At 39.2% G+C, this 18,961-nt stretch overlaps 1 protein-coding gene across 2 annotated transcripts in view; it reads right to left on the bottom strand.

Annotated features, from left to right (window-relative positions):
• The window catches only part of polrmt (polymerase (RNA) mitochondrial (DNA directed)), a 115,640-nt gene that overhangs the window by 15,982 nt on the left and 80,697 nt on the right, over nucleotides 1–18,961 (bottom strand). For both annotated transcript variants that reach the window (XM_072594187.1, XM_072594188.1), the window contains exons 14-15: nucleotides 18,348–18,434; nucleotides 15,889–16,002 (exon numbers count right to left, since the gene is read on the bottom strand). In XM_072594187.1, the coding sequence (XP_072450288.1) occupies nucleotides 15,889–16,002; nucleotides 18,348–18,434 (201 nt within the window). The remainder of the gene's footprint in view (nucleotides 1–15,888; nucleotides 16,003–18,347; nucleotides 18,435–18,961) is intronic.

The following is an 18,961-nucleotide window of genomic DNA, read 5'->3' as shown; positions in this document are numbered from 1 at the left end:
TTTAAAGTTGTTTGAAACATTAGTTTTCCCTTTGTTTACCTTCTATTACCATAAAGATTTAGACCAATGCCTTTGTATCAAATCACCAAAGTGATCTCAAGTATTTCAGCATTTGTGCAAGTTATACAGGATGAAGTCCCTGCTAATAAAAGAACATGACCTTGCTAGATTATGTACATATAAAGCATAGCAAAGGAAAACAGCAGTGCTGTCCAACCACATTTTAATCCACTGTCACATTTTCAAGGCCAATTAGAGATAGGCAATAAATGCTGACATGTCCAGTCATGTCACATTCCACGAATTAATATTAAAAAACACTCTTGAAAATGAACATAACCCAGACACCAAAAACCAAAGAAAAATTACTACAGTAACATTTTCTAACATAAGTAAAATATAAATACACAAATCTTTGTTTTAAAATATTTCACAAAAACATTATTGCTTCATATAGAAGTTTCAGTCATGCTCTCCATATTCCCTAATGGGAGAAGATTCAATTAAGCCCCTCTGCTCAATATTCCTTCGCCTCTTTCAGTCAGAACAGCAGCCACTCTTCCCAATCCACTCCTCTCACAACTGAGCAACCCTTCTTCCCAAAATCCCCCTTTCTTAGACAGCAGACCCTACCTCTTTTCCTGCCTAACCTCTTGGATAATCAGGCTTCATTGCTCCACATTCTCCATGTTCCCAACCTCCCCATCAGGCCTTCAGAAAGTTGGGGGTCTGCATACCTCCCACATTGTCTACATGCCTCCTTTATTCCACTGAATGGCTAGGAGAGTGTACCTCTCTAGTGGGATGAGTGACTCTGGGCTGGCACAAGACTGACTTACGGTTCCGTCCTAGCCTTGTTCCTGACAGGATGTCTCAGGCTGAGATGCTCTCTCATCCAGACTTTAGTCAAGTTGGAGGCAGAAAGGGATGAGGAGTGAGAGGTCAGAAAATAAATCAAAAAGGTAGAATTTCATTATTTAAAAGTTGGAAACAATGAACATTTCTCAATCCTGCAATGATTTAGTGGTCGCAAAAATGGCAATACGAGTAAAGTACTGGGGAGAAACTATACCCAAATAAATCAATGGCTTGACAAGAAAGGAAGTGGGTTTGAGTGGAGGGGCTGAATAGCTGAAAAACAAATGGTTTATATATGGTAACACAAACGTTAACAATACTTTTTTGGTATCCAAACTGCAGCAGACAAGAAATGTTTGTTGCTCTGATTTCACAAAATACATTATCATTTATTGATAACAATATAATTGTCAAAATACTTTATCACTTCACATTACTTGTTCATGAACTATAGTAGCAACAAGGATATTGGTGCAATCACTAGAATTGGAATTGGTGTAATCATTTCAGTATTATTGCAAGTTTTAACTTTTCTAATCTATTCCACTTAAAAGAAGTCACCTTCAAGAGGTGCATTTATAATCAGTCATATTCTTAAAATAGGTGCTCTTAAATTACAAACATAAATAAAGATTTTCTTTTAAAATAGGTCATCAGTTGATTTTGTATCAAATACCGATGGCAATGTCAAAACAGCACAGTCTTGAAGTGTTTTATTGCTCTCTTTCATGACTAAGGGTAACGGTTCAAGCAGTAATTAATCATTGCTTTACCCTCTCCATTTGGCCATAGGTCTTCATGCTTGTAACACAGATTTCATACACTGTAAAGCATTTTTCTTCCCCTATGTGACTGATAGTCATAAAAAATGAAATGCTCAATTAAACAGAAAATATTACAATTCATAATGCTACTTCATTGCTATGTTTTAAAATTCTAAAAGAAGAAACACTTTTTAATTGTGTTATGGCAACCGTAGACAGTGATATAACCATTTACTCTTTTTTCATATAATTCTTAAATTAAAACCATGCTGTACAATTCACAGAGCTCAAAAGTTCAACGTCACAGATCTCTCCAAAACAAAACAGATATTGAAGAGAAGATACTTGAGATATCCCAATAACTTGTATGGTAAAATATACAACAGGCAATATATGGGCTCCAACATTAACAAACTCAGGTGAGTGGGTTTTCAGGAAAGGCATGCAATCAGAATGGAGATTGTTATCAAATCATTCAAGAAACGTGGCTTTCCAATATACGCGATGGCACAGAAGATGATGTTGTGAATGCTAATGAAGATAATACTGATGATCCATGTGATGATATCATTCAAGCAGCAGAATGGTATGAGTTATTTGGTTCTGCAGACAAGGAGGATGGTGATTTTATGGATATTAATACAGGTTCAACGCTGCTGCATTGCTAAGTATTATTTTCCGTAGTGAGTCTCAATATACGACTTTTGCTTTTGATGGTCTAATTCAGAATGCAGAGTTAATGTCTGTTGGCAGAGAAGTGATCAATTATTCATAAATAATAACACTTTTGGCTCCATTAGTGCTATGGGATTGGCAGCAAGTCTCCGATGTGGCAGCTGCAATAGTGAGATTATGTGACAGAGTGGACTTCAACCTCTCCAAAAATGTTTCTCATTAAAAGCCAAATCCCAAAAAATCTAGTCTTAGAAAATTGACTTTTGCGTAAACACATACAGTACTTAATAAAGGGCAAAGTACTACTTCGTATCCTCTTAAAATGCCGTTGGTGTGATAGAAATTCTTGTTCATGCACCTTCTGCTGGCAAAAATTTTCTGTAATTAGTAGGCTTTTTAAAAAAGGGATTTTGACGATTGTATCATTTCAATACGCTAACTGCTCATGAATATTCTTGAACACATTGCACAACAGCATCTTAAATGTTTGGTTTAAACTCCTTACAGGATTAGGACCTCCAGAAAATATCAGCGCAAATTACACAGACCCAAGTGAATTGACTGCTAACTTTGTGCCAACAAAAGCTTGAATAATTATACAACACAGTGACACACTAATGTCAGCAACATAGAATCAGCCAATACAATATCCCAGCATCACTGCCTGGGTCCTGGGTTCATTTATTCAGCCAAAATGGAATTTCAAAAATATGAAACCTATGAAATCACACCTGTAAAAAACACTTGAGATATTCCAATAAGTTGCACGGTAAAACATGCACAGCATGAAGCTATGAGACACTCAAATTTCTATGGACAGCCTTCAGTACACCAAAACATTTTATGTTTTAAAACATAAGACACACTGTCGTAAAACAGATGCTTATGCATTTTTCATGGATTCAGGATAACCACAACTTCCTGTTACAGCTTAATCCATTTCTGCCCCTACATTTTCTTTCACTTTGGTACAGTGAATATATGTAGGTGCATATTGTTTAGTGCATTTTGTTTAAGCAATGGTTTTTGCATCCAGGGAAGCTCTTTAACTAGAATCCTTAGTGGCAAAGAAACTCTCTGGCTCTGAAATCGAATGCTGCTTTGGATGCTGGTTAAAGAGTTCCCTCCTTTGATAAGAACGGTTTATTTTGCAGACCTGGCTTCCGCTGTGCACTAACCTGCAAGCATGAACTGAATAGCCTTTTGTGGCAAGCAAAATCCACACAATCGTTTCCTCCTTGATCCTATCAAGGATTCCTTTTCCTTGACTTCTGATAAGGGATCAGGTTCTTTGAGGAGCTTTGGATTTACAATGTGAAAGTAAGACTGCTGTCCTGGGTTCTCCACGTTTCTCCCAACTATTAATCAATTTTCCAACAGCCCCACTGCATAACCAGAAAACTTCAATTTCACTGTTGCACATAACTTGCCCAACTTGTGCTCTTCTTCCTAAATGCTCTCAGCCTAGTTTGAGACTTGTCTTTGTAAACTTCAATATATCATCCCTCCCTTTTATTATTCTGCCATAAGCTGGCAAGCAGAAGGGAAAGCGTGTTCTTTACTAAGGTGCAGTCCCATCCAAGCTAGAAGAGTTTGAAATGAAACAAATTTAGACTACAGAACTGAAGTGAACATTGTTGTGTAATAGGTGTACTCATACTTTTGCTGCAGTTGAATAGGTGCTGATCAAAATTACAGCTGGCTTTTAGATTGCTAATAAAAATATTTAGAGTACACATAATGACCCTTCTGGAAATAAAGATACCAGCAAAAAAGCATAGTTATTGTCAGTTCCTAAGGAATCTGCAATTTACAGATTTCTCTGGACAGATCGCACCTTCCAGTGCTCATAACATTACCTAAACTGATCAAACAACAAAGATGTCAGTCTCAACTCATACTTATGAACTGTGCTCTGCTGAGCTTCCTGTCCAGATGTTCCTCTTAAGCAACTAAATGATGAGGACTGAAACCATTGTGTATGCATTCTCTTCATATTTAGCAATTATAAATATCACTGTAGTGGCCCACAAATAAAACTGTGACAAGCATAAAGTTAAATGTTAGCAATCATTTATCTCACATATACAAAGATCACAGATTTGATTTACAAAATCAGCCACAAGATATTTGTGTGAAGTCAACATGAAATTCATGGAGTCTGTTTTGTTAGTTTGTTCATACCACTTTGGCTTGATAAAAATCTGGGCACTTACCCAGATTTGCATTTAGCACAGTGGAATATCACAGCTGAACAAAGCTGAAACATTGCTTCTTGATAGGGAGGAAATAGTTTACAATATTGGCTCAAATTTTTCAAAAGGAATAATGCAAGACGAATAGCACTTACCATTATAAGGGGGAACATCTGGATTGAGCACATATGTAGTTAAATGCTCGATAACCTGTTCCACTTTAAGAGCTGCACTGAAACTGCTTCTGCCAATGGACTCAGCAAATAAATTGCTGTAATGGTGTTAACATTGAGTACTCACCAACTAGTTCCCTATGAAGCTGGTCAGAAAAATGTTAAGCCTGGTCTATTCAGGAGTAAATGAATTTTTAATGGAATAGTAAGTAATAGAAAAGGTGGCAATTTAGCCTATCCATTCTAAGCTAGCAGTCAGGCAGCATCCGTAGAGCAGGAAAATACGGTGGCTCAGTGGTTAGCAATGCTACCTCACAGTGCCAGGGACCCAGGTTCGATTCCAGCCCAGGGTGACTGTCTGTGTGGAGTTTGCATATTAGGAAATGCAGGTCCTGGGCCTCCTCCACTGCCGCTCCCTCACCACCTGACACCTTGAGGAAGAATGCCTCATCTTCCGCCTCAACACCTCCCCCCCTCACGGCATCAATATGGACTTCACCAGTTTCCTCATTTCCCCTCCTCCCACCTTACCCCAGTTCCTAACTTACAGCTCAGCACCGTCCTCATGACCTGTCCCACCTGTCAATCTCCCTTCCCACCTAACCGCTCCATCCTCCCCTCTGACCTATCACCTCCATCCCCACCCTCATTCACCTACTGTACTGTTTGTTACCTTCTCCCCAGCCCCACCCACCCCCATTTATCTCTCCACCCTGGAGGCTTCCTGCCTCTATTCCTGATGAAGGGCTTTTGCCTGAAACTTCGATCTTCCTGCTCCTCAGATGCTGCCTGACCTGCTGTGCTTTTCCAGCACCACTCTAATCTCGACTCTGGTTTCCAGTATCTCTAGCCCTCACTTTTGCCTATTCTAAGCTAGCGCTCTCCTGTGCAATCCAGTCAGTTGCATTCTACCGCTCTACCCCAAGAGACAAACAAACAGTCTCTGACATAACAGCTTAACTTTACAAGTTCTGGAAGTATTTAAAAAATACTTTTGTTTGGCTCTTTATCTCCCCTTCTCAATCCCATCTTTTCAGATCTTTAAGTTGCATTCTGCATGTGATTTAAATCCAATCGGGATTTATGAATTTAGCTGCTTTGAGTCTGGTGCTGAAGGAATTTTCCATCTGATTGTGATAACATTGATAATGCTGAGATGTCAAAGATTCCTTTATAGAAGACATGTACTGGTTCAGATGTTAAAATAGAAGCAATCTACACTGATATTTGCAAAGAAAATGTACAGGCAGCGATTAATGAGGTGAACAGGGCTCCTTCATTGCTGGGAGAAAAATCTGGGTCATGTGACAATACAGGAGACAAAAAAAAATACAGTCAGGGAAAAATTTAAAAGGAACACACTGAGAACTTGCAATATAAAGCAGAGTTAAAACAGTTTAATAAATTAGACGATGTTTCAACGTTTTAATTTTTCTGCTTTATTTTGCTATTTAATATTGTGGCCTTCCTGAATATGGCTTTGTTATATAAGCATTAAATAACTACTTCGTTGATCTAGCAGGATGAAAACATGCACTTACACCTACTCTCAGATAGTATACATATATCGATTGGTCACGTCATTTTCAGCATTATGAAAAGCTAGACTGATGGCTGCTTTCCCATTCAAATTATTCTTACCCTTGTGAACGGACGACATCGCTACCCTTCACATTTATATGTCCTTGAAATCTAGTCAGTGTTATTAAATTGTCTAGATAAAAGGATGCAGACGAGATAGAACGAGACCTCATGCAATCTAAGATGTTTATGCTTAAAAATCACACAATTCCAGGTTATAGTCCAACAGGTTTAATTGGAAACATTCGCTTTCAGAGCGCCGCTTCATCAGCTGGTTGTGGAGGACTCAATTGTAAGACAAAACACAGAGGATGGTGGTGGCTTGTTTTTCAGACCGGAGGCCTGTGACCAGTGGAGTGCCACAAGGATCAGTGCTGGGTCCACAACTTTTTGTCATTTACATAAATGATTTGGATGTGAGCAGAGGTACAGTTAGTAAGTTTGCAGATGACACCAAAATTGGAGGTGCGGTGGACAGTGAAGAAGATTACCTCAGATTACAACAGGATCTGGACCAGATGGGCCAATGGGCTGAGAAGTGGCGGATGGAGTTTAATTCAGATAAATGCGAGGTGCTGCATTTTGGGAAAGCAAATCTTAGCAGGACTTATACACTTAATGGCAAGGTCCTAGGGAGTGTTGCTGAACAAAGAGACCTTGGAGTGCAAGTTCATATTGTGTGTCTTACAATTGTGTCCTCCACAACCACCTGATGAAGGAGTGGCGTCCGAAAGCTAGTGCTTCCAATTAAACCTGTTAGACTATAACCTGGTGTTGTGTCACTGTTAACTTTGTACACTGTAGTCCAACACCGGCATCTCCAAATCATAAGATGTTTATAGCACTTAACCAAGACAAGCAAGAAAAAGCTAACCAAATATCACTTTAACATTTTATAAACATGAAAATAGGGTTATTAAAAATATTTAGCCATTACTATATAAAATGTTAGCCTTTAGAGCATCTTTTGTTCCAATCAAATTGAAAAGACATGGACTAATTAGCACTGAGCAAACTGCCAGCATGAATAGTGTAGACCAAAATCTTAGGCAGTTCAAGAGTCCGTAAGGATATGGGGTAGGTATGTGTCTGTCTGCGCACCCACCTCCACGTGTACGTATGTGTGCACATTACTCAGTGAAGAACTGGTTTTCTGTTCTGAGTCAAGTGAAGATGGGATGAATCTCTAGTCTTTCTTAAATTTTTATAATTTCATAGATAGGCTTACTTCCTATTTGCGTAAGCCTACTTATTAATGGCAGGTAAGCTACTCCACTGTAGGGAGAATTACTGCCAAATCAGGAGCTGTCTTCAGTTTAGATAAACATCAAAAATATATATTCAGGAGTAGAAACATTTGCTAATATTCTTCCTAAACCAAGCCAATTGTTCTGATCTTACACTGGATGAGATCATTTAATTCTTCATAGATCAAGAAATGAACCTGGGCTTGTCTAATCAGCGTGGATGAACATCCTGACATTATAAAATGAAACACATTTGGAGTAGATAAGCTCAGTTTTTTTTTTAAACATTGGTTGTGGTTGTTGGAGACTAATCATCTCAGCTCCAAGAAATCACAATGTCCATCAGGGTAGTCACAACCTAACATCTTCAACTGTTTTATCAATGACTTTCCCTCCATCATAATGCCAAAAGTGAGTATGCATGCTGATTACTACAATGTTTAGTACCATTTGTAGATTAGACACAGAAACAATGTTACCTGCATGCAATACCATTGCTTGGGTAGATAAGTGAGCACTAACATCCATACCACACAAGTGCAAGGCAATGTCATTTTCACCAAGAAGTAATCTTTATTTGATATCCAATGCAATTTGCATTTCTGCCCTGCGGGTCACCATTGATCGAAACCTTAAATAGACCAGTCACATAAGTGCTGTAGCCATAAAAGCAGTTCAGAGGTTAGGTATTCTGAAGTGAGTAACTCACTTCCTGACTCCCTAAAGGTACAAGCATAATTGAAGAGTATGAGGGAAGTCCACAGCAGACTTAATGAGTCCAGCTTGAAATACTGCAGCTTACTGTACTAGATAAAACAATACAGCATGTTGAATCATCAGGAATGACTGCAACATCACAGAGAAAGGTAATTTAACATTGGTTACAATTTTGAAATTATTCAAGTATCATATGTTCATATTTACATTGTCAAATGCAACTTGCTACTTGGACAGATTTCTTTAAATTCAAAAAGAAGTCAGAGTAGCAAATCTCATTAATTTGGTAAAATCTCGACTAATACTTAATATTAATTTAAAGAGTCCAGGCTTTTGAAGTCAGGGGAAGGCAATGGTCCAGTGGTATTATGGCTGGACTGCTCATCCAGAGATCCAGGTAACATTTTGGAAACTGGGTTTGAATTCTGCCATGGTAGATGGTGGAATGTGAATTTAATAAAAATTCTGGAATTAAGAGTCTATTGACCATGAATTCATTGTCAATTATCAAAACAATCCATCTGATTCACTAATGTCCATCCTACATGTGACTCCAGATACATAGCATTGTGATGACTCTTACCTGCCCTCTAGGAAATTAGGGATGGGCAATAAACGTGGCCTAGGTAGTTACACTCTCATCCCTTGCATGAATAAAAAAAAATCAAACTTACATAAGATTCTTGGAGAATAAGGATTAAAGGTTGGTTTAAATCCGATGATCAAATTTACAGACGTTTGACATATTAATTGAAAAATCTGCCAAAGGCTCTGAACTACTATGTTTTGAGAGCCTACATTCACTAGTCCATATATGTGCTGGGACTCCGTCAGTTCTACGCACTATAAGGTGAATGTGACTGGCAACCTAAACCCTAGCCATCTGCTCATCATGTGTTAGAGATCAGACTAGCCTTCCCCAAGATATATTATAGAGATAGCTTAAAACCTAACTTTTATTTCATTTTAAAGTTGAGAAAGGCACTGTGTTCCCCAATAATCTTTTAGTCAAGACACACTTTATTCTTACATTGCAACTAAAATGCAACAAAATGAAGAATTTATAACTTTACTCCTTTGAAGTACTTAACAAGACAATGTATTATTTAAGCACTAACCATCAACTGTTATAATATAGGCAGCATCTCATAAACATGCCCTTTGTCAAAATACAATGCAGCAAAACAGTTATTATTCTCACACGCTGTCTCTCTCCGGACTAGTAGAAAGGAACAATCTGTCCCTTCTGATTCCTAAGAGGAAAATTCTCGTTTATGTCTTCAATGTAGCAGCACAGAGAACTCTAGCCGTCTGCTCTAGCAGCTAGCTAACAAAAAAAAACTGAAAGCAAAAGCAAAGTCCTCTGGGTCTGTGAGAGTCTGACTCCATCCACATAATTCTTTTGTCATAAAAAAACACCCTGGGAGAAACCCAAAGCTATTTACAAACTGCCTGCCCTGGAGGAGACACCTCAACACTACTGTGACAAAACCCCTCTGCAAGAGAAACAGGACAGAACACACAATAAAGGACAATATTGCCTGCCGCTTAGTCGGATATGTGGAACAGTCCAGCTACATTGGCACCACCCCCCACCTTTTCCTCCGCTACATCGATGACTGTATTGGCGCTACCTTGTGCTCCCACGAGGAGGTTGAACAGTTCATCCACTTTACTAACACCTTCCACCCCGACCTCAAATTTACCTGGACCATCTAAGACTCCACCCTCCCCTTCCGAGACCTCTCCATTTCTATCTCGGACAACCGACTCAACACGGACGTTTACTATAAACCAACCGACTCCCACAGCTACCTAGATTACACCTCCTCCCACCCTGCCCTCTGTAAAAACGCCATCCCATATTCCCAATTCCTTCACCTCTGCCGCATCTGCTCTCAGGAGGACCAATTCCAATACCTAACAACCCAGATGGCCTCCTTCTTCAAAGACTGCAATTCCCCCTCAGACATGGTTGACAATGCTCTCCACCGCATCTCCTCCACTTCCTGCTCCTCCGCCCTTGAACCCCGCCCCTCCAATCGCCACCAGGACAGAACCCCACTAGTCCTCACCTACCACCCACCAACCTCCAGATACATCAGATCATCCTTCGTCATTTCCACCACCTCCAAACAGACCTCACCACCAAGGATATATTTCCCTCGCCTCCCCTGTCAGCGTTCCGGAAAGACCACCCCCTTCGCGACTCCCTCGTCAGGTCCACACCCCCCACCAACCCAAATTCCACTTCCGGAACCTTCCCCTGCAACCGCAAGAAATGCAAAACTTGCGCCCACACCTTCCCCCTCACTTCCTCCAAGGCCCCAAGGGATCCTTCCATATCCGTCACAAATTCACCTGCACCTCCACACAAACACCATATACTGCATTCGTTGCACCCGATGTGACCTCCTCTACATTGGGGAGACAGGCCGCCTACTTGCTGAACGTTTCAGAGAACACCTCTGGGACACCCGCACCAACCAACCCAACCGCCCCGTGGCTGAACACTTTAACTCCCCTCCCACTCCGCCAAGGACATGCAGGTCCTCCATCGCCAGGCGTCGTAACACAATACGACGCCTGGAGGAAGAGCACCTCATCTCCCGCCTAGGAACCCTGCAACCACAAGGGATGAATGCAGATTTCTCCAGCTTCCTCATTTCCCCTCCCCCCACCATGTCCCATCAGCTTAGAGCTATCACCACATGTCTGAAAAGGTTGATAAAAATATTGGTATAAAGTAATCGGTGTGTTAGTTTGGTGATGTGCCAATTAAAATTACACTGACAAGAAAAACATATGCCTGGACTTTGGCCATTATTTACCCTCTGGTGTTCAAAACGTTGAGCACAGATGAAGCTAGCTGTCTCATGCTGTTACAATGCAGTCAACTCAAGTGGTTTTCTTCATTTACAGGATACTACTGTCAAGCCAGAGTTTTAACTACCAGAGAAATGAGTAACATGATAGGAGTTTTAGTTCTGAAGTGAAGTGTGGAGGCTACATGACCCAATAAATACAGACCATATCAATACATTCTATTAATCACTCATAGTGAGCAACATGCCAATCATGCTCAACAAGAATCAGGCCTCAAAACAGCGTGCCTACCATCAGACGGGATTCTACTATTGGACATCATTTATTAAATAAGCCAGACTGTGCCAAGAAATGTACTTGAAGCCAAGTTGAATATTCAGTGGATTTGCGTATACTAGCAGCTACTTCCATGGACACGGAAGACCTTTCTTTTTATGCTAGTAAAAGGAATATGTACGAATATAGATTTCACTTTTGGCACTGGGGAGAAAAAGGCTCATGGAAACTGCTAATCTCTGCTGAACACTGACCAATTATAGTCAATATGCCTGGTCAGAGGACCAATATTCACAGTTAAGATTTTTTTCTAATCAACCTGTTCAGAGATGTTATTACACATCTCTACAGTAGGTGTGATTTGAACCCAGGCTTCCTGGCACACAGCTAAGGACACTACCACTGCACCACAAGATTGCTAGTTAACTACAAGTGCAGCATCTCCATACTAAGAGTGGTGCACCCAAATAGCATGTACTTTTCATGCTGCAGAAATTTGTGTCCCATTTTTCAAGTGTGCTTCTTGCGTCCTAGTGTAAATTCATCCAGGATAAAAAGCTATGGCTTATCTTTTAGCAAGCTTAATCTCTCATGATTCCATTAGATTCATTTTTAATGTGTGATTTTTCAGATGACATGGATAAAGTAACTAAAGTTTCCGCTCTTCCAGTGACAGTGCAAGTGTGTTACAAAGACTAAAAATTGCAGAGTGTCAACCCACACATTTTATACTGAAAATTGTAAATATAATTGAATGCTCAGTAAAATACAGACTTATTTTTGTATATAGTGTTGCAATGGAATTGAAGCCTACTGTCTTAAACTGCTTTCTTTCTCTATTATGCACCATACACAGGGGAGAAAGATTACAGTTATTATATTCCAGTCCACAATTAATGTTTGCAAATTTATAACTGAATAAAATGATCAGGTTTTCAGAGCTGATGATTCCAGACAATTGTGAGTAACTCTTGAGAATTGCTGATAGTTCTGCTAAGATACACTAGAAAAACATCGGTATATAAATGGAGCATATTAAAGTCATGTCTGACGGAGACTATCTGTAGTTCTCAAGTTAAACTATTAATGATTATGTTGTAATCCTTAGATTATACAGAAGCCATTGGAGACAAACAGTATGCGCAAAAGAAATTTTCTTTTCATTAACTGCAGTTCACACAATGACAACGTTGCTCAAGAAACATTCTACATTGTGGTGATCGGAAAGTAATAGCTTCAGAAGCAAGCGCACTTAAAACAAAGTACATCAGAGATTACCAACTATTTGAGTCTAACACCAAACAAATTACAATTGTATTTAATATTTTCAATAAATAAGCAGACATGCTTTGATCAGTCTGAAAACAAGTTTATTTCTAGTCTTTTGTCAGATCTTGATTGCTGTTAAGATCATGCAACATTGGAGCGTATGGGGAGTGTCCTTTGTAGGACAGACTAAGTGTACTCAGTGAAAACAGACAATAGCACCTCCTCCACAATAATACTCAAAACTGGCACCCTGCAATGATGCGTTCTCAGCCCCTTACCACACTCCCTGTACACTTATGACGGTGTAGCCAAATTCCGTACGAATAACATCCACAAGTGTACTGACAACACTACCATGGTAGGCCAGATATCAAACAACGAGTGAGAATACAGGAAGAAGGTGGCATTGTGTTGCAATGATAACAACCTCTCTCCCAATGTCAGCAAAACAAAAGTGCTGATCACTGACTTCAGAAGAAGGGAGAAGGGCATGCCCCTATCTACACCAACGGTGCTGAGGTGAAGTGGGCCGACAGTTATCAACTTCCTCGGAGTGACGATAATTGACCACCTGTTGTGGATCTCCCATGTGGATGGAATAGCCAAGAAGGCACAACAATGCCTCTTCTTCCTCAGACAGCTTAGGAAATAGGGCACGTCTACAAGAGCCCTCACCAACCTTTACAGATGCAACTGTTCTGGTCTGGACCGTATAAAACTCCAGAAAGTTGTGTGCACAGCACAGACCACCACAGAAGCCAACCACCCATCCGTGGATTCCATCGACACTTTCCATTGCTGTGGCAAGACTGTCAACATCAAAGATCCCTCCCAGCCCCTGGTAATGCTCTTTCCCAACCTCTTCTGTCAAGCAGACGATACAGGAGCTTGAACACATACATCAACTGGTTCAAGAACAGCTTCTCTGCTGTTATTAGACTGTTGAATGGATCTCTCTAACTTCAAATAATGTTGATCTTGCTTTGTGCATCTCCTGTGCAACTGTAACCTTATATGCCTGTATAATCTGCACATCCTTGTTTGTTATGATATGATATGCCTGTACTCCTCACAAAACAAAACCTTTCACTGTACTTAGGTACATGCGACTACAATAAATCAAATCAAATTGACTAGGTCTATGTTTCCTGAAGATTAGAAGGATGAGATGATCTAATTGGAGCATACAAGATTCTAAAGTAGCTTGACAGAATACCTGCTGAGAAAACACTTCCCTTGTCTGGGAAATCTAAAACATAGGATTACAATCTCAGAATAAGGGGTTGACCATTTAGAAATCAGATAAGGTGAAATTTCTTGATGTAAAGGGTTCTCTATCTCAGTGAGCCATGGATCTTTAGTTGAGTGTACTAAACAAAGTGGTCAGTCTTTTTTGGGCATTGAGAGAAATAAGGGATATAGAATTAGTGCAGGAAAGGGCATGTTGCGGCAGAAGATCACATTGACACTACTGTTGCAGGCTGGTAAAGCAAAGCTGCCAATTTCTGTTCTTATTTCTTACAGCGTAGCAATTGTAGAGTTGTCCGTTATGGTTTGAAACTAGACAAAATGTTGTGGAAAATTCTACAGCATCAAAAAAAACAGTTGTTGAAACAGCAGCATAACTTGATTAGATTAGATTAGATTACTTACAGGGTGGAAACAGGCCCTTCGGCCCAACAAGTCCACAACGACCCCCGAAGCGCAACCCACCCAGACCCATTCCCCTACATTTACCCCTTCACCTAACACTATGGGCAATTTAACTTGGCCAATTCACCTAACCTACACATTTTTGGACTGTGGGAGGAAACCCACGCAGACACGGGGAGAACTCCACACAGAGAGTCGCCTGAGGCGGGAATTGAACCCGGGTCTCTGGCGCTGTGAGACAGCAGTGCTAACCACTGTGCCACCGTGCCGCCCACTTAAAGGTAATCCACCCAGACCCATTTCCCCTCTGACTAATGGTCCTAGCACTATGGGCAATTTAGCATGGCCAATTCACCTGACCTGCACATCTTTGGACTGTGGATGGAAACCGGAGTACCCAGAGGAAACCCATGCAGACACGGGGAGAATGTGCAAACTCCACACAGACAGTCGCCCAAGGCTGGAATCGAACCTGGGACCCTGATGCTGTGAGGCAGCAGTACTAACCACTGAACCACCGACTGTATAGTAAGAATAGAATATTTTGAGGACTGGACAAGAATAGACCAATTTGAAGAATGACAGCTACTGACCTGTCAGTCAATTTCCCAGATTTACACAATTGTCATTCCTTATTTAAAAAAAACACCATGGCTACAATTGTGAAAATCAGGACATTTACTAAACTGACTTGGAGACGTACCTTAATATTTTCAGGGCATATGGGTGTCAATGGGAAAGCGAGCATTTGTTGCCCACCCTAACTTCCCTTGATACAAGTGACTGACTATATCATTTTCTGAAAGATGGTAGAAGCAGAAACTTGAATACTTTAAGGCAAAGGGAGATAGATTCTTAAGTCAGTCAAGGTGGTGAAAGGTTAGCAGGGGTAGATTGAAATGCAGATTTGAGATTACAATTAGATCTGCCATAATCTTATGAATAAACAGGGCAACCTCAAGGAGCTGAAAATGGCTTACTTCTGCTTCTTGATCCTGTTTTGGAGGATAGTTAAGGATCAATCACATTTCTAGGGCCTGGAGTCAAAAAAGTAGGCCAGTACAGATAAAGACAGCAGGTTCCCTTCCCTAAAAGTGAAAAAGGGCTGGAATTGAATCGTAATAAGCACGGCTAAAAGATGACAATTTCATTCAATAATATTGGATTGTTTTATATCAATAACTTTATCCAAGAGTTAAAACTGTCAGGAGAGGTTTGATATAATAATTCTTTATTCCACTGGATTTAAAGAAATCAAGGGTTGATCAAATTGAGGTTCTCAAGATTACTAAAGAATTTGATTGGCTAGGTAGAGAGAGGGGCTATCTTCATAGGCTTTGTGAAGTTCAGAAAAATAAATCACAATCTTGAAGTTAGGGCAACAACTAAAATTCAGGTTGATATCAGGAAGTAGCTCTTCACATAAAGAGGAAGGGAGATCTGTAATGCTCTCTTTTCCAAACAAAGCCATAATGGCGGGCCAATTGAAATATTCACAACTGAGAGAGATTTTTGTTAAATAAGGAATACAGAACCAACATAGGTAAATGGAGTTGGGACACACAGCAACTATGATTCATGTGAATGGTAGACCAGTTTATCAGACATACAAGTAACTTAATAAACAGTAGTCATATGCTTGCTTAGCACTTACTAATGTAGTCCTGGTCCTATGGTAAGGTTGTACAATTGGTAGCCCAAGTGGCGTCACCCACTCCACTGAACTTCCTGATTTGGAAATCAGTCGTGCACTTTGTGTCAGCCAGTCCTAAAGATAACAATGTGTCAAGTGACATGATTAATACAACAATTCATTTGTAGCCCACGATTAGGAATAAAACTGAACAACAAAAACTTAGTTGACCAAATATGGATTATTTGTGATGGAAATCAATTGTAATACTTCTGAGATAATATCAGATGTTTATCCTTATGAGGTTCAGTATGTATTTTTGCTCATTACTGAGATTGTGGAACCATGCATGAAGCTCAAGACTACATTCAAATTGAAATCTTTACCATCTGTATCTTAAAGCTGCAAAAACTATTTACAACAATTTATAAATCATAATTTTCTTACATACAAAATATATTGCGAAAATTATTTTGTGATGCAAAAGGTTATCTGTCTGGATTCCCGATACATAAATGACAGTTTTCAGAAAGACTGAAAGGTAGTATACTGGATTTAATGAACAGGACTTGTAAGCAATTATACTTTTTCAGATACTGCATGTAGAGTCTGAAATTAATTTTTTAAAATAGTTATGATTTTAATTACAGCTTTGAATGTGTGAAACATTCACAATATTTTTATATGTAAAAATTATTTGGGACATTTAAAGTATACATAGAAGAAGAAGAAAAACTGGATTTCTATTCATATAATAGGGACAACTTCACTTTTACACACAGAAGCTGAGAAATTTAAGCGTAATGAAAAAGCTTACATTAAAACTGCAATTTTGGTCTTATACATCTGAAAATTCAGCATTATTTCCAAGTTTCATATTCACTCTCATTTTAATAAAAGTAATTTTGGACCAGCTTGCTGACTTTTGTAACATTTCCATCACAAGTAAGTAATGTTTTGGTCCCATGCCAATCCACACCTCCAGCAGCCTTCAACTCTAAGCTTAACAATAATTTCCTTGAGATCAACTTTACGTTACACCATAAAATAGTTAAAATGCTTTTGTTCCAAATGGGTTAGGTGAAATGTGTACTGTTTAGTGTGCAGATGAGCTAGTTCTGGTCCAGTGCTTTACACAGCTTGGAAGAGACTAAAGTTGGCAGAAAATGAATGTCAGGTATTCAACTTGAATGGCAGTTGTGGCTTATCTGACAGAAATAGCAACATCGCTTACTTTATTGCAATTTGTAGAAGAATTAGAGAATGGTATATCCAGTGTGTGTGAGATAGAGAGAGAGACAGACACACAGAGTATCTTTTTCATTTTAATCTTGGTGGAATTGGTTTTAGGTGTAAATTAATGGAACAAAAAGGGACTCTGCAATACTTTAAAGAGTTGTTAAATGGAACATAACTAATTCAAATAAATACTGTTGATGTTGTAAATATTCAGTTGATAGGCAATATTTGTGGAAGGAAACGAGTCAACACTGACCTGAAATGATCCACTAAAAAAAACGGACCACGCAAACCAAAAGGATTTATCTAAAATTTTCATGGGAGCCTGTGTCTGTGTGACATAAAGTCACTAGCCTTCATATCCCTGCAATTTACATATATACCTTGTCATACCACAATCATTTATAGACAGACAGACATATCTGGGTAAATCATGCTGCTAGCACCTTGAACGTTGAATTGTTTGCGAACCTTTTTTAAAATATGATTTTAATGCAGGTTAGCTTACATTGCAATTATGGCAAATCAAAACTGATTTGTTTGGCAAACCTTATCTTTGATCACAAGGACACTTCAGGGGGAAAAAAAACTATAGATTAGGAAGAACAATCAAAGGAAGCATAGGGTGTTGAAATGAAAATGTAAGATGATGTTGAACTGGACATGATTGTGCACCAACAATCTGCGTGCTGATCCACAAATCATAAAAACACCCGAAGCAAGAATCAGACAATGCAGCCTTATCTCAAAATAGCATTGGCAAGCAGACTGCTACCCAATTTTAGCATTTCCAAGCAACAATTCCATGAACTGGTCTGGATCAATCACAGTTACAGAAAATTTGTATGCGCACATTTCTAGATGCAGGATGTTGCCCATTATATGCAGGATAATGTTACTGCAAAACATTCATCTTCAATTATCAGACTCACCTTAACTAGCTTTCTTGAATCTGTTATTGAAAATAATTAAGATGATCGCCAACATTATTCACACTAAAGACTGCAGCTGGCAGACGGGGACATTTCTAATGCATACATGCAAAAAAACACTTACAGCGGATAATTCAGATTATTAGGTACAAGCTTTGGATATCTTAAATCTATAGAAATCTGTATTGCTTCAACTCTCCTCTCTCCTTGTATTGCAACAAAAAAATACTGAACGGCTACTTAAGTTTGGATCATTCGACTATTCAGACATCTATTATCCAGTTACATTACTGCAGATAGTGTAATTACCTGAATTTCCCTGGTTCCGGTAAACATTTCTGTCAAACTGCTGAAGACAGCCTGCACCACGTAATGAGAAGCATCCCACACATGGTCCTAGAAATTAAATAAAATTAACCAGTTATATTTAATTTTTGATTTCCACTAAGTTTAGCGCACAACAGGTAACCTATAATTTTCTATTACATATGTTCTTACACATCTACACCACCTCAGTCCACATAGAATGGATAGCTGCAAGACTTAATCATTTTTACTTCTGCCCTTGTATGAAGTTGCTGTAACAAATCACCAACATCTTGCCTTGTTTTAAGGGTTAATAAAAACGTAATTATGTTTTATTCATTTACTCATGGTAGTTGTTACAGGCAAATATAAAATGCTTTTTTTTATTATCTATCTTGGTACAGCGAAAGTTAACTGCAGAAACAAAGGAGCTATGTTCTGCAACATGCAAAATTAGTATCCAAGCAAACTAGGGCAGTTTTGCCATGTAATTTCTCAATGTTTACTGTTTTATTCTGTTTAAACTTGTGTTATTAGATTGTTTCTTGCAGGTAAAAGAAAATGAGGGGCAGATGCATCAATTTCCTCCAGTTGACCTTGCCAAGAAAAATGGTATA

Source organism: Chiloscyllium punctatum, chromosome 24, assembly GCF_047496795.1.
Source record: "Chiloscyllium punctatum isolate Juve2018m chromosome 24, sChiPun1.3, whole genome shotgun sequence".
NCBI classification, from domain to species: domain Eukaryota; kingdom Metazoa; phylum Chordata; class Chondrichthyes; order Orectolobiformes; family Hemiscylliidae; genus Chiloscyllium; species Chiloscyllium punctatum.
This window is presented reverse-complemented; position numbering and strand designations above follow the sequence as displayed.